Source organism: Lutra lutra, chromosome 13, assembly GCF_902655055.1.
Source record: "Lutra lutra chromosome 13, mLutLut1.2, whole genome shotgun sequence".
In the NCBI taxonomy this organism is placed as follows: Eukaryota; Metazoa; Chordata; class Mammalia; order Carnivora; family Mustelidae; genus Lutra; species Lutra lutra.
In genome coordinates this window covers 76,495,689-76,509,438 of record NC_062290.1, presented here as the reverse complement: position 1 = coordinate 76,509,438, position 13,750 = coordinate 76,495,689, and the positions used below count along the sequence as shown (strand labels likewise).

General features: G+C 44.8%; 1 protein-coding gene across 4 annotated transcripts; it reads left to right on the top strand.

Annotated features, from left to right (window-relative positions):
- Positions 1–4,289: 4,289 nt before the first annotated feature.
- TEX48 (testis expressed 48) lies at positions 4,290–13,522 on the top strand. 4 transcript variants are annotated; one of them, XM_047700596.1, is made up of 6 exons: positions 4,290–4,386; positions 9,399–9,777; positions 9,938–10,046; positions 10,221–10,340; positions 11,790–11,918; positions 13,169–13,522. In XM_047700596.1, the coding sequence occupies exons 3-6, from the start codon at positions 10,043–10,045 to the stop codon at positions 13,270–13,272; spliced, it is 357 nt and encodes a 118-aa protein (XP_047556552.1). In that variant the 5' UTR covers positions 4,290–4,386; positions 9,399–9,777; positions 9,938–10,042; the 3' UTR covers positions 13,273–13,522. The 4 variants fall into 4 exon arrangements, with proteins under 4 accessions (XP_047556552.1, XP_047556555.1, XP_047556554.1 ...); XM_047700598.1 differs by lacking the exon at positions 4,290–4,386 and adding an exon at positions 5,729–5,753 and having other exon boundaries at positions 9,728–9,777; XM_047700597.1 differs by lacking the exon at positions 4,290–4,386 and having other exon boundaries at positions 9,373–9,505; positions 9,728–9,777.
- Positions 13,523–13,750: the final 228 nt, after the last annotated feature.

The window sequence follows — 13,750 nt, the reverse complement described above, 5'->3', positions numbered from 1 at the left end:
CATTTCTATGAAATGTTCAGAAGAGGCAGATCTGCAGAGACAGAAAGTAGATGCCTAGTTGCCAGGGGCTGAAAGGAAGAGGAACAGAGAGTAACTACTAATGGGTATGGAGTTCCTTTTGGGGTTACTGAAATATTCAGGAATTAGTGGTAACAGTGGCATGACTCCATGAATAGAATAAAAACTGAATTTTCTAGAAGTGTGAATTTTGTGGCATATGAGTTCTATTTCAATAAAGCTGTCATTTTAAGCATGAATTTAAAAAACAATCCAGGGGCACCTGGGTGGCTCAGTCGTTAAGTGTTTGCCTTTGGCTCAAGTCATGATCCCAGCGTTCTGGGATCGAGCCCCACATCAGGCTCCCTGCTCAGTGGGAAGCCTGTTTCTCCCTCTCCCACTTGCCCTGCGTGTGTTACCTCTCTTGATCTCTCTCTCTGTCAAAAAAAAATAAAATCTTTTAAAAAATCCAATTAGAGGGACACCTGGGTGGCTCAGTTGGTTAAGCAGCTGCCTTCGGCTCAGGTCATGATCCCAGCGTCCTAGGATCGAGTCCCACATCGGGCTCCTTGCTCGTCAGGGAGCCTGCTTCTCCCTCTGCCTCTGCCTGCCATTCTGTCTGCCTGTGCTCGCTCTCTCTCCCTCTCTCTCTCTGACAAATAAATAAATAAAATCTTTAAAAAAAAATCCAACTAGAAAATTAGTAAAAGGCACCAACAAATATTTCACCAAAGAAGGTCTGTGGGTAACAAACAAGCCCAGTAAAAGATATCCTACATCATTAGCCATTAGAAAAATGCACATTTGATTCTCAATGAGATACCAACACACACCTGGCTAAGTGGAAAAAATAAAAAATGGTGAGGGTTAAAAAACCCACTTGAGCAGATGCAGAAAAATAGAACCAATCATACCTTGCAATAGGAATGAAAAATGGGACAGTCACTCTGGAAAATAATTTGACACTTCCTTTCAAAACTAAAACTGGATTTACCATACGATTCAGCAATAACACTCTGGGGCATCTCTCCAGACTTATTTCCACATGGAAACTAGTCCCTGAGTGTTCACAGTAGTTTTGTTTGTGACAAAGACCAGAAACCATTTAAACATCTCTCGACCCATGAATAGTTAAACACACTGTAATCCGTTCATACCATGGATTATGACTCAGCAGTTCTAAGGAATGAACTACTAATTCACACTGTAACTTGGATGAACCTCAAATTATGCCAAGAGAGAGAAAAAAAAAACCCAGCAACCTCAAAAAGATACATATGTACTGCATGTTTCCATTTATATAACATTCATGAAATGACAATTACAGAAATGGAGGATTGGTGGTTTCCAGGGATTAGAGGTGGTGGGGAGAGAGGGTAGGTGCGATAAGAAAGGGGTAATACACAGGAGCCTTGCAGGGATGGTAGTTAAGTGTCTGGATTGTGGCACAACACAGGAACCACACATGTAATGAAATTACACATAGCAATGCGCGTGCGGACGTCCCAATCCATGTATAACCCGTACACTTTGAATAGCTCTGTGGATTTTAACAATGTTCATTTCCTGGTTTTGATACTGTTTGTGATGCAAGACATTAACATTGGGGAAGTCTGGGTAAAGGGTTTACAGGATCTCTCTGCACATTTTGCGACAACTTCCTACAAATTTGTGATTATTTTCCAAACGAAAGTTTTCCAAAGCCTGAATTTGTCCTCATCCAAAATGTGCTCCTCTCCCTGAATTCTCCCATTTCGCATCCACAGAAGTGAAAGCTAGACACAAAGGCATCTGCCCATACTCCTCCTCATCCTTCCCTCTCAACATCAGATAATAATAATGACAATAGTGACAATGAAAATAATAAAGCAATATTCATTGTTTCTTCTCTAGACTTCTTACAGCATGCATGGCTGAATTTATTCCTCACATCAACTCAATTACCTTTAAAATCATCCCATTTTAAAGGTAAGGAAATGAGGGGTCCAGGGGCTAAGAACTATGGTCAAGGTCGTACAGCAAGCTAAGACAGACCTCTCACCTGGCAGTCTGACTCTATTGCCCATGACATATGGAATCACCAGATTCAACATCCACCCTCCCTCAATGCTGGCCAGTGTCTTAGTTCAAGAATTCATGATTCTCTGCCTGGATCAAGAATCAGTAGAGGAGCCTGCTGGCTAGTCTCCTACCCCAGACCCAAAGGGAAGGAAGCAAGCATACCATATATCTTTGAATGGTAAATGACCCGAACAGAACACAATCCCCAAGTTTCTCATGCAGAGAAGTCTTAAAGTATTTTTGCCAACTTGCGCAGACAAATGTTCAGTGCTATGGGTGAAATAAACCAACCTCCAGTTACGGGGATCCAGTACGATATGTATTCACAATGGCATGTTACATAAAATACATGAATTTGGACATACTGCTATCCTCACCCACTTTCTAAAACAATTCACAGACAACTTTAACATCAGCCTTCATCTCACACAGCTTTCCAAAGTAAATTGTCTCCATTTCTTATTTGAAAATTAATGCTTTTGAACCCATTTATGACGCTGTCCCTGAAGAGCTAAAAGGACTCATCCATACAACATCAAGAAAATTTCGATTTTTTACATTTGCTCTATAGGTCAGTGGTTCTCAACACTGAAGGAGAATTAAAATCATACCGTATTTAAAAAGACAAGGAAGGGGTCCCTGGGTGGCTCAGTGGGTTAATCCTCTACCTTTGGCTCAGGTCATGATCTCAGGGTCCTGGGATCGAGCCCCGCATCAGGCTCTCTGCTCAGTGGGGATCCTGCTTCCCCTCTCTCTCTGCCTGCCTCTCTCCCTACTTGTGATCTCTCTCTCTCTGTGTCAAATAAATAAATAAAATATTTTTTAAAAAAAGACAAGTAAAGGTCAAAAAGATCATACTGTATTATAAACTTCAAAGTCCCTAAAAGACTAGATCTTCATCATTCTCAACACAAAAAAGGGAATGATCATTATGCAGTGTGATAAAGGTGTTTGCTACTGCTATACTATTGTACAGTATTACAATATTGTAATAAATATTAAATAAATTTGAAAATGGTAAATTACAATTACATTACAGATATTCATGTATCAAACCAACATGTTCTAGACCTCAAGCTTACACAATGTTACATGTCAACTATATCTTAATTTTTATAATTCGGGGGACCACCTGGGGAACTTTAAAAACTATCACGGCCCACATAGTGAGTTTACTGGCCTGGAGTAGACATGGGGTGTGACATTGTTTCAAGTTCCTCTCGTGACTCCAAGTGCAGCCTGGGCTGAAAACCACTTGTTTACAGGCATCGAGATCTCCACCAAGTAGTTCTGTGGTTCTCGGTCTTGTATAAACACAAGAATCACCCGGAAAGTTTTGTAAAAATCCTGAAGCCCGGGCACCATTCCCCATTCCCCCCCCCCCCAAAAAAAAACTCTGATTTAGTTAGGTTCCGGGGCATTCTTACATTTCAAAAACACCTCAGCGGGATCTCATCTGCGGCCAGATTTGAGAATCTTCGACACTGCATCTTAAGAGTATCGCTTTATAAGTGAGGTTCAAAAGGCTGTTTTACCCACCACCCAATACTTACAACGGTAAGTTCACGCCCCCCTCTCACATAAGTCCCTCCCCCACTGACCCCATGACTACAGAACTGCATGGAATGGCTTGGCTGTGTATCAGTGACTTCTATAAGCATCCAAAGATAGCACTGATGGAGAACGCTTCAACCTAATTTGGCTTCGCCAAATAGTGCCTGGTTGTCCTAAATAAAGGAATTGGCAGAGTGCCCCTTAAGGTGAGAGATTTTGTGAGCACTCAAATACAAAGCGATTCTCCTTTTATCTGAGAGATAGATTGGGAAGATGTCGCTTTATTTTTGCACGTATTATTAACAACTATTTCTTGAACGCTTACTATAGCTAGCACCATGCTAAATGTCTTTTATCTACCTGACCTCACTTCATCCTAAAAGTATACCTAGGACATGTAATCAGCATTATTTCCATTTTGTAGAGTTGAAAGCCGAGAGGTGAAGTCCATTTGCCCAAGGTTAGCACCGAGCAGGTGCACAGAGACAGAAGGAGACCCACATCTCTTATGTCCTACACTGGTCTGCCCCTTCTGGACCAGCTGTCCTGGAGTTGCTTCCACGGCAGGCTTCTGGACCTCTGTTCCAGTGCCCAGATGGACACCACCCCGGAGAGCATGGCCTCATGGACAGAGGGTAGGACCACTGGAGAGAGGATCCACGGTCCTCCCCTCCTCCCTGATGTTGTGGTCCAGTCAAACCCCTCTGCTCCCAGCATTCCCTGGTTCACTGGCTCTGTGACATCACAGCCTCCTCTCTGCTCTGCCAGCTGCAGGTGAGTCAGCCTCAAAGGTTAGATCTGAGACCAGAAGGGGGTATTTTTTTCTGTACTTAAAGGGACAACGTCGGGACGCCTGGGTGGCTCAGTTGGTTAAGCGGCTGCCTTCGGCTCAGGTCATGATCCCAGCGTCCTGGGATCGAGTCCCACATCGGGCTCCTTGCTTTGCAGGGAGCCTGCTTCTCCCTCTGCCTCTACCTGCCACTCTGTCTGCCTGTGCTCGCTCTTGCTTCTCTCTCTATGTCAAATAAATAAATAAATAAATAATCTTTAAAAAAAAAAAAAAGGGACAATGTCTCCATCGTTCCTGGACTCCTTTGCTATAGGAAGCAGACAATACCTCTAACTTGCCTTGACCCCACCGTTTCAGTCTCCGGGCCCGTCTCCCTACTTGTGCTGAATGAGCCCTAAGTGCTCCTCCAGCTCCAGAAGTCTTCCTGTTGGACCTCGTTGGGTCTTTCTTGGTCTGGCCCAAGCGCTATGAGTCACTGGACACCTGAGGTTCCCAGTCCACTGAGCATAACCCAAGGGCCGTTTTCTTTGGCTCCTGTCTCCATCTAGAGGCGGGCAGTGGTAGTGCAGGAAACATCGCACCGTCCCCTCCACTGCTAGCCTCAACTCCACACCACCGTGGTCCGCATCAGTATTTAACTTTAAGGTAACTTTTGCAACGTACCAGGCAGCTGTGCTAAGCACTTTCCATCGTTAGTTAATCCTCACAACCACCTTCTAGGGTAAATACTATTATCGTCATCCCCATTGTACAAATTAAAAAACTGAGCCTTAAAGGAAGTAAAATTCTTATAAATTTCATAGCTTAATAAGTAGTAGATCCTCAAGAATTATCCCCCAAAGAATGTGCCTGTAACTGCTACACTACCTTCCTTGAAAGCCTTTCCATTTCTGAAGAGGGCTCAAAAGTCCAAACTTTTTGCTACCAAGACTCAAAGGAGAAAGAGTTTGTGCTCCTCTTCTTTTTCTCATGAAATTGCTGGCTGGAGTAAAAGTGTGGAAGGCATTAATGCTAGATTCAAACAAACCCACATTTAAACCCGTGCAGCACTGCTAATAGGGAACGATCTCCAGGCTGTTTGTACCTCTGTGAGCTGCTGTAGAGAAAAGAGACCTCCATTCAGTGTGCGAAACAAAAACTGAATTTATTTCCAGTTCAACAAGGGAGAATCAGGCTTTTATAACAAAGTCAAAGCTAACGGCAGTCATACAAGGGGTTCCGGGAGATGGAGAGTTGATGCGAGGTGGCATTTCAGAAGCAGGATTGCTTGGGAATGGTGGGAAAGGGTACCTGCCATTGTGTATCTCGTACTTTCAGGAGAATGGTCACTAAGGCAACGTTTCATTAACAGGTGAGTTTAAAACAGGTTTCTGGAGATTAGCTGTTAACCGTGGTTACAGAGCAATCGGTCTTAGGAGAGTGGGAACTTCTTTTTTATTCTTAGCCGACCTCTTTTGTTCTCCCTCAACCAAAGCTTCATGAGAGACCCTCAGGGACTGTGCACATGTTCCACCACTCTCCTTGAAGACACGGTTTCCCTTTTCCACTGACTCAGTCTGAGTCAGTCTGAGCATCAGCTAGCCTGATGTCTTTCAGTTTTCTCTCTGAATCTTCTACGGAGCTATATGTTGAGCTATATGTTGAGCCAGTGGCCCCAGGAGATCCTTTGGCTCTCTGGGCCACAGCCACCAAATGCGGGGTGAACAATATTCATTTAAAAAGCATGGAGTTGGGGTGCCTGGGTGGCTCAGTGGGGTAAAGCCTCTGCCTTTGGCTCAGGTCATGATCCCAGGGTCCTGGGATCGAGCCCCACGTCGGGCTCTCTGCTCAGCGGGGAGCCTGCTTCCCTTCCTCTCTCTCTGCCTGCCTCTCTGCCTACTTGTGATCCCTGCCTATCAAATAAATAAATAAAATCTTAAAAAAAAAAAAAGCATGGCGCACTGGGTGTGGTGCATAAACAATGAATCCTGGAACATTGAAAAAATAAAGTTTAAAAAAAAGAAAAAAGATAATAATTAAGAATTTAATTATTGGATTAAATAATTAGATTCATTAAAAGAAGCGTCTGGAAGACGCTCCAGAATCGTGATCCAGTTTCCTAGGCATGACTGAGAAAATAAATTTCCAATGATTCCTTGTGTCTGCTTTAGTAGCCAGGTTGCCTTTGTTTGGGGCTTAGAAACTTCACCTGTGGTATGAATCCAGGTATACCATGAAGGGCTAGCAGAAGTGCATCCCCTCTTTGAATCCAAAGGTATTCTGTTACCCACGGGAATTTGAGCTAAGGAATTGCAGCTCGTTGGTTGCGCTCCAGGGTTTGGGCTGTCTTATTTGCTATGTCAGCCAAAGTGAGAGAAAAGGAGGACCTTGGGCTTTCCAGCTCCTTTGGATGACTCTCTGTCCTCAGAAGTCTGGTCCACCCTATTGGTATTTGATAGCCCGGAAGGGTTCCATTCCTTCCAACACCATGTGAGATGACATAGTCCACTGCAGGTGTTGGGGAGTTGTACACATGGAATGGTCCAAGTACTCATCACACAGAATAGTCCTGGTTCTGGTTGGCATTGAAGACTGTGCTTTCCACCTAAGAAACGAATCATGTCAACAAGCAATATTGTCTGTCTGTATTTGTCAACAATTCCCCCTTGAGAGTTTAGAGGAAGGGTAGGAATGTGTTGAATGCTAAGGTCTCCTCTGAGTGGCATCCCTGGGCAGACTTGAGACGAGAGTTCTTTGCACGGCTTTCTGCTCACAGTAAATACAAGGGTCTTTATCAACAGGCTTCACATTCTTTATGGACAGAGGAGTTTTGATTCTGGTTTATTTTAGGAGCCAACTGTTTTCTCCAAGAGGCCATTTCTGGTTAATCTTGGAGGACTCTTTGAAGATGATCCCGAGATCTAAGCTGGCATTTCCCATTCCAATTTATTTTATCTAAGTTCCCTATTTTAGGTCTGAGTCTTTTACAAAGAGAGAAGGGAAGCCTCCTTCTACTTAAGCTGTTGGTCTGCCCTAGAATTTCTTGGAAAGTGTCTTGAAGTCTATTACATTAAATCTCCCAGTAATTCATCTTGACTCTGTCTGCCATTTTGAATCTTTGCTCAATCTACCCAGAAGAGGAAGCCTTTTCAAATACTTTCAGATGGTACATTTCCTATTTTTCTTCCCAAGTCCACTTTTTTGAGTTATGTGTCAGGGGGTTATTTAAATCTTCTGGCCTTTTCCATCCTGCTGCTCCTAAACATGTTTCCCCTTCTCTGAAGGTCAACCATTAAGTGAAGTGATGGGTACAAATATGGTGGTCAAGACGGGTGAGAATAACTAACAGAATCCTGAGTTCAATACAGCCGCTTTCTGTCATTCTGAAATTTGGAATGATTCTAAATCTTTGCCCTCAACTCTTCTGTTACCCAGGATTTGAATTCAGCCTCTCAGGACCCACCTCCTGGCATAGGGGTTTTGGGGGGATAGTGTATGATGTTGATTGTTCTTTTCTACAGAAATGAAGGGAATTTATTTAGGCAGTCACGGGAAGGAATAGAAAGAGTGTAAGTAGGTAGTAACAATAAAGCTGGGTGGACAGAGAAAAAGAGATATAAAGAAAGTAGGTTTCAGAAGGTTTGAGTAGGAGTACTTTTTTTTTTTCTTTCTGAGGCTAGAACATACCAATCAAGGAAGCTCTCTCTACTGAATATTTGGTATTTTTGTCTTCTCTTTTTTCTAGAGTCCCTCTGAAATCTCTTATTTTTGACATTAAAGGTTTGCCATACTGCCCATAATTTCAAGTCACCTGGTGAAATTTTTCCATTTATTGATGTACGCACACACATGAAGGGACATAGAGTGAGAGTGTCTATACGAAGCAGGAGTTTTTCCAAGAAGAGGCAGCAACTTTGGTGTAAATGAGACCATGACAAACAGGAGAGGACACACCACAGTTGACCCCAGTTATGCATAGTGTCTTGAATTCCATGCCCTAAGAAAGCCTAAAAGAAGCCATCTGATCAATAACCTGGAAATCCTCACTCCAGAACATGGGCTGAGGAAAGTGACCTTTCATTAATTAAGCTAACAAGAGAGAACAGGTGCTCATGAAGATTTGTGGGAATCCAAGGCAGAGTTTTAACAATTACCTTTATACCCACTGATCACCGCCTAACAGACCTCCCACCATTAGTCCTCAGAGCTGACCTGTGGTGAGAGCTTGTCAGACCTATGCTTCCATTCCTTCCTTAGGAAACATTTCCTTCAACATTCAATATATGTGAGGCAATCTAGAACAAAGGAAAATCCCACGAGGCAAGAATTTACATGAAGGAAATTGAAATTAAAGCAAGCAGCAGAATAAACATATTAATGGCAAGGATATTTGCTAAATGATGCATATCCAAAACAAAAGACCTCATTGCCTTATATAAATTTCTATCTGTTTATAAATCCTGAGAAGATACAATAAGTTCATCAAAGAGAGCTCAAGGAAATATCAGAGCTCCAATCGTGTCGAAAAACTCACTTGGCAACCAATCCCAAAGACTGTTGGAGGTGGGGGCTCACTGGACCCCTGGAGGACATCTTGGGTCCAAGAATCCTGCAAAATGGGGACATTCATATGTGTCTAGTCGGCTGGATGTATCTAGCCACAATATAGAAATTGTGCTATTGTCAAATAGCATACATGCTAGAAGTTAAAGGTTTTGTATTAATTTAAGAGGTCAAGGGTAAAAGAAGCAAAAGATGTTAGGAGACTATTGTTCTAATTCATGCAAGAGATAATGGTAGCTTGGACCAGGGGAGAGCAGTAGAGAAATTGAGAAGCGAGTGTCCATGAGTGAGGCAGCTCACACAGTGAACTGGGTCTTGTGAGGGACATCGCCAATACCATAGTAAAAATTTCCTAAAAGGGGGTCTAGCCACGGAAGAGGCAGTGAGAACAGGAAGTATCCAGAGACAAAGGAGTTTGGGAATAAAACAAGGTTTTATCATTCTGGACCAACAGAACCAGAAAGATCCATAAAGGCACCATCTAGCCCAACTTCCTCTTCTCCTTGATGAAGCCCCTGAGACTCAGAGATGCACGCCGACTTGCCCGCAGCCACTCAGCAAGTTAGTGGCGGAACCAGGACCTAAACCTGCAAGACTGAGCTTCATTGCATGTTCTCCTGGGACCTAGACCAGCTGGAATATTCTGGAGCCGACGAACCAATGAAGGGAAGGGAAAAGGGATGGAATGGCCATTGACTTGGCATTTATTGGCATTATCATGTGCCAAGCACCACGGGGGTGGGGGGGGTGACTTGTCACATATTTAACCCTTTACTTCTGCAGGCAGACTCTTCATTCCCCCTTTCCCCATGAAAAGACTGAGGTTCCAGAAGGTTAACAAATCTACCCAAGAATACGCACCTAGAAATGGGGCAGAGCGTGTTTGTGGGTTGGCATAAGCCGGGATTTTGTGGTCAGGGGATTCTACCTAGAGTGCGAACACAGGTAAAGGACTAGCGTTTTTCATCCACAGTCTTTCTTATGTTTATTTAGGAAAACAGTCCTGCTCCGGGAACTGGGCTCCAAGTCAAGACCAGCTGATTCAACCAAGCGCCCCCTCCAGGCAGAGCTGGCAGAGTAAAATTTCAACTCCTCTCCATGGGTGAGAAAATTCCGTAGAGAATGGGGAAAGTCATTCTAAGAGAGGGCAACCTACACAGAAGGGTGTGGGTCTTGGGAGCAGGGAAGGCTATTCTATCTTGGGAGAGGCTGACCCAGTATGACCCCCATCACGCTGAATTTCCAATGGCCCCCATTCCTTGGCCTCCTCCAACAGCCCACCAAAACCTGGCCTCGAAGATCTTCTGCTTATGCTGCAGAGACTGTGAGGAGCCCCACACCATGGACGACTCCAAGGTCCCCAGCCAAACCCAAGAGCATCAGCCATCGAACTGCAGTGGGTGCCAGACAGGAACAACCCCCTCCACCCCGACCTCTCTAGACCTCCTTGTGTTCCTCCCCTTCTGCTGAGATTCCCTCAAATGTCCTTCAGCTTCTGAGTGCTAATTCCAACCAAAAATCAGATGGGGGCTTCCTAACCCAAACCCGTAAACAACAGGCAGGGAGACCCGTGAGGTGGTAAGGACAGTCCCATTAAGAGATGGAGCCATTCAACAGCAGGAGAGAAATTCTCGTGGCAAATTTTGCTTGAAATCCATCCGGAGGGTCTTTCAAATACTCCCCCTGGAAATAATTTCACAATAAAAACCCAGAACCTTAAAAATGTCAATCCCTTTTTCCAAGTCAATAACCATGCTGGTGACTGAGTCCCTATTATGTGCAAGGCACGTCTAGGCATTTAGGGACCCGGCTGTGATCAGGTAAGTCCCCCCCCGCTGTTTCAGAGCAGACACAGGAGAACAGCAATATGATTTGATCCTCACAATAACTCTAAGAAGGGGACGTGATTATCCAAAATGGATGTGTCGTTTTGCAGCTCTGAAAACAGGCATAGGAGGGAAGCGATTTGCTGTAGTTACGCATTTAGTAAAGGACGGAGGTATTCGTTACAGGATACAGCTCAATCTTTTGCTCTACTTTTAAGAATTTAGAAGTCTGTATAAAAAAAAAAAGTCTTCTGTACAACCACATTCACCGTAACGGTATTTATATAGTGAAAACAACCTAAACACCCCCCCCAAAAAGGAATATTGGTTAAATGACTCTTGAATTATCTGCAAAATAGAATATTCTACAACCATTATTTCTTAAAATTTAATGACCTGAGAAAAATGTTTCTGATACATCGTATATGAAAAAAAGTAGAATGTATACATGACATGTAGGATATAATGGGTTCTGTAAAAATATGCACAAGAAGGGGCGCCTGGGTGGCTCAGTGGGTTAAGCCTCTGCCTTCAGCTCAGGTCATGATCTCAGGGTCCTGGGATCAAACCCTGCATCGAGCTCTTTGTTCAGCAGGGAACCTGCTTCCCCCTCTCTCTCTGCCTCCCTCTCTGATTACTTGTGATCTCTCTCTCTCTGTCAAATAAATAAAATCTTTAAAAAAATATATGCATGAGAAAAGATGGGAACTGTGATCACATCTGAAGGAATGGGTATTTGGGGCATTTCTGTTTCTGCTTCATACTCTTCGATATTTTGTAGCTTTTCTGTAATATCCATTACAGATATGTACTCACATTTATAAACAGAGAAAAAGGTAAACTTCATGTTTTGGAAAAATTATATATTATGTTGAACCCAGCACGTGCGTATGAGAACAAACACTCAGCAGACCGGGGGAGGGAGACCCAGGTGGCCCCCACCCCATCAGAACCACACCTTCACCTCCGTCACCTTTCCTGACCCTCCCCGCCTAACGGTGTGGAATTATCACCATCAGGCTTGCAGAAGGGGGAGCTGTCCAGCAAGAGTTCCAAGCATGCTAAGGAAGCCTCCGGCTTGCCTTTGGGACAACCTCTGATCCACCCAGAAAAGAGAGCCTCTTCCACCAGCAACAACGAGTATGAAGGTGAGTCCCAAACAGGGGTCCTAACACAGACCAGGAATCCCCATGGTCCCAATGACTAAATCCCACGATATGTGAGCTAAGCCAAATGGGGTGACAAGAGAGACAGGACCACTCCCACCAGGAAGCTGCAGTTTTATTCTTTTTTTTTTTTAAGATTTTATTTATTTATTTGACAGAGAGAGATCACAAGTAGACGGAGAGGCAAGCAGAGAGAGAGAGAGGGAAGCAGACTTCTTGCTGAGCAGAGAGCCCGATGTGGGACTCGATCCCAGGACCCTGAGATCATGACCTGAGCCGAAGGCAGCGGCTTAACCCACTGAGCCACCCAGGCGCCCTGCAGTTTTATTCTGAGACCTGCCTGTGTAATCCCCCGAGCTAGGAATTACATGAGGAGCTGCAGGTCTGGGAGGAAAGGACACATATCCAGGCTTCTCTGCTAAGCTCGTGTCTGCACTGGCCACTAGAGGGGAAGTCCCAGGAAGATAGCTGTGCACCCCCAAACCCAGCCAGGTGCATGCCAGAAGATGCTTGTGGACTAGAGGGTAGTTCAGCAGGGGGCAAAACACCTCAGGGTCATGGAAGAAGGACAGAAGCCCAGTCCAGGAAGAAAAAACAAGACCACATGGTTGTGCACCAACACTACTTGGGTGACCCGGCTTAGCTTACTAGCACCCTGGGAGGCCTGCCTCTGAGAGCCAAGGACCAGCCCCACGCAGACATCACAGAATTCTCAAAACAACTACACCTCCCTTGCAAACAGTTTCACATAAAGTCCAATTGCAATTAAAGTCCAGAGGGGTTTCTCCTGCTCTTGAATCCAAGGTAGGGCCTTGGAGCCCCACGAGCTCCGCCCCTCCCTCCTTGTGCCTCCCAACCCCCACAGGGCTCCTTGGAACAGTTTAAAAACCCACCTTCCATTGTATAGAGAAGACTGGGGCCCACAGGGAAAGGGACTTTCCAAAAGTCCATCGGGAAGTAAGGTTGGTGTTAGAAGCAGGATGGGCCCGTTTCTCTCCCTTCCCAAGCCACTGCTCTTTGAAAGTCCCCTGGTCTTCATTGGATACACCAATGAACCTATGGACACGTGTACCTGTCACAAAGGACTTCTGAGTCCCAGCCTGGGGTCCATGTGGCTCACCCAGTATTGCAGAATCTGATCGTGTTCAGGGCTGGAGGTGACCAGGATGGGCCATCCAAGCCCAGTGCAAAGTTTCCACCCAGCATCATAATTTCTTCCTTTCTTCTTTTAGAATGGAATACACGTGTGTGCCCAAGAGGTTTTTACAAGAGAAACCTAAACTGCTACTCTCAGGACCACTGGCCATTCCAGCCATGCCACATAGGGAGACCCTGACCATTCTAGTCCGCAGCTCCCAGGCAGGCCTCCAGGACTGCATGCTGCTGGAGGGGCTCCAGGAGGAAGGGGGAGGTGAGCGGGGGCCATGAAGACAGATTCAGAAACTCCCCCAGAGGAGGAGAAGAAGTCTGAGCCACCTCTGAGCCACCAGCAAGAATTCCTTCCGCTCCTAAAAAAGCCACTGTGGGGGGAGCTGCCTCCAATTAAAGCCCTTGGTGATATCACGGGACTGTGTCTCCTCCTTCCCCCTCCTCACCAGGGAGTAGCTCTTTCAAATGTCTTACTGTTTTTAAATACATGGTCCCATCTAACTGAGCTAAAACAAAACACTTATGGATAGATTTTTTTTCATCTTGAAGTTATCTTTTTTTTAAGATTTTATTTATTAGAAAGAGAGAGAGAGCAGGAGTAGAGGGGCAGAGAGAGAAGCAGACTCCCCACTGAGCAGAGAGCCCAATAAGGGCTGGATCCGAAG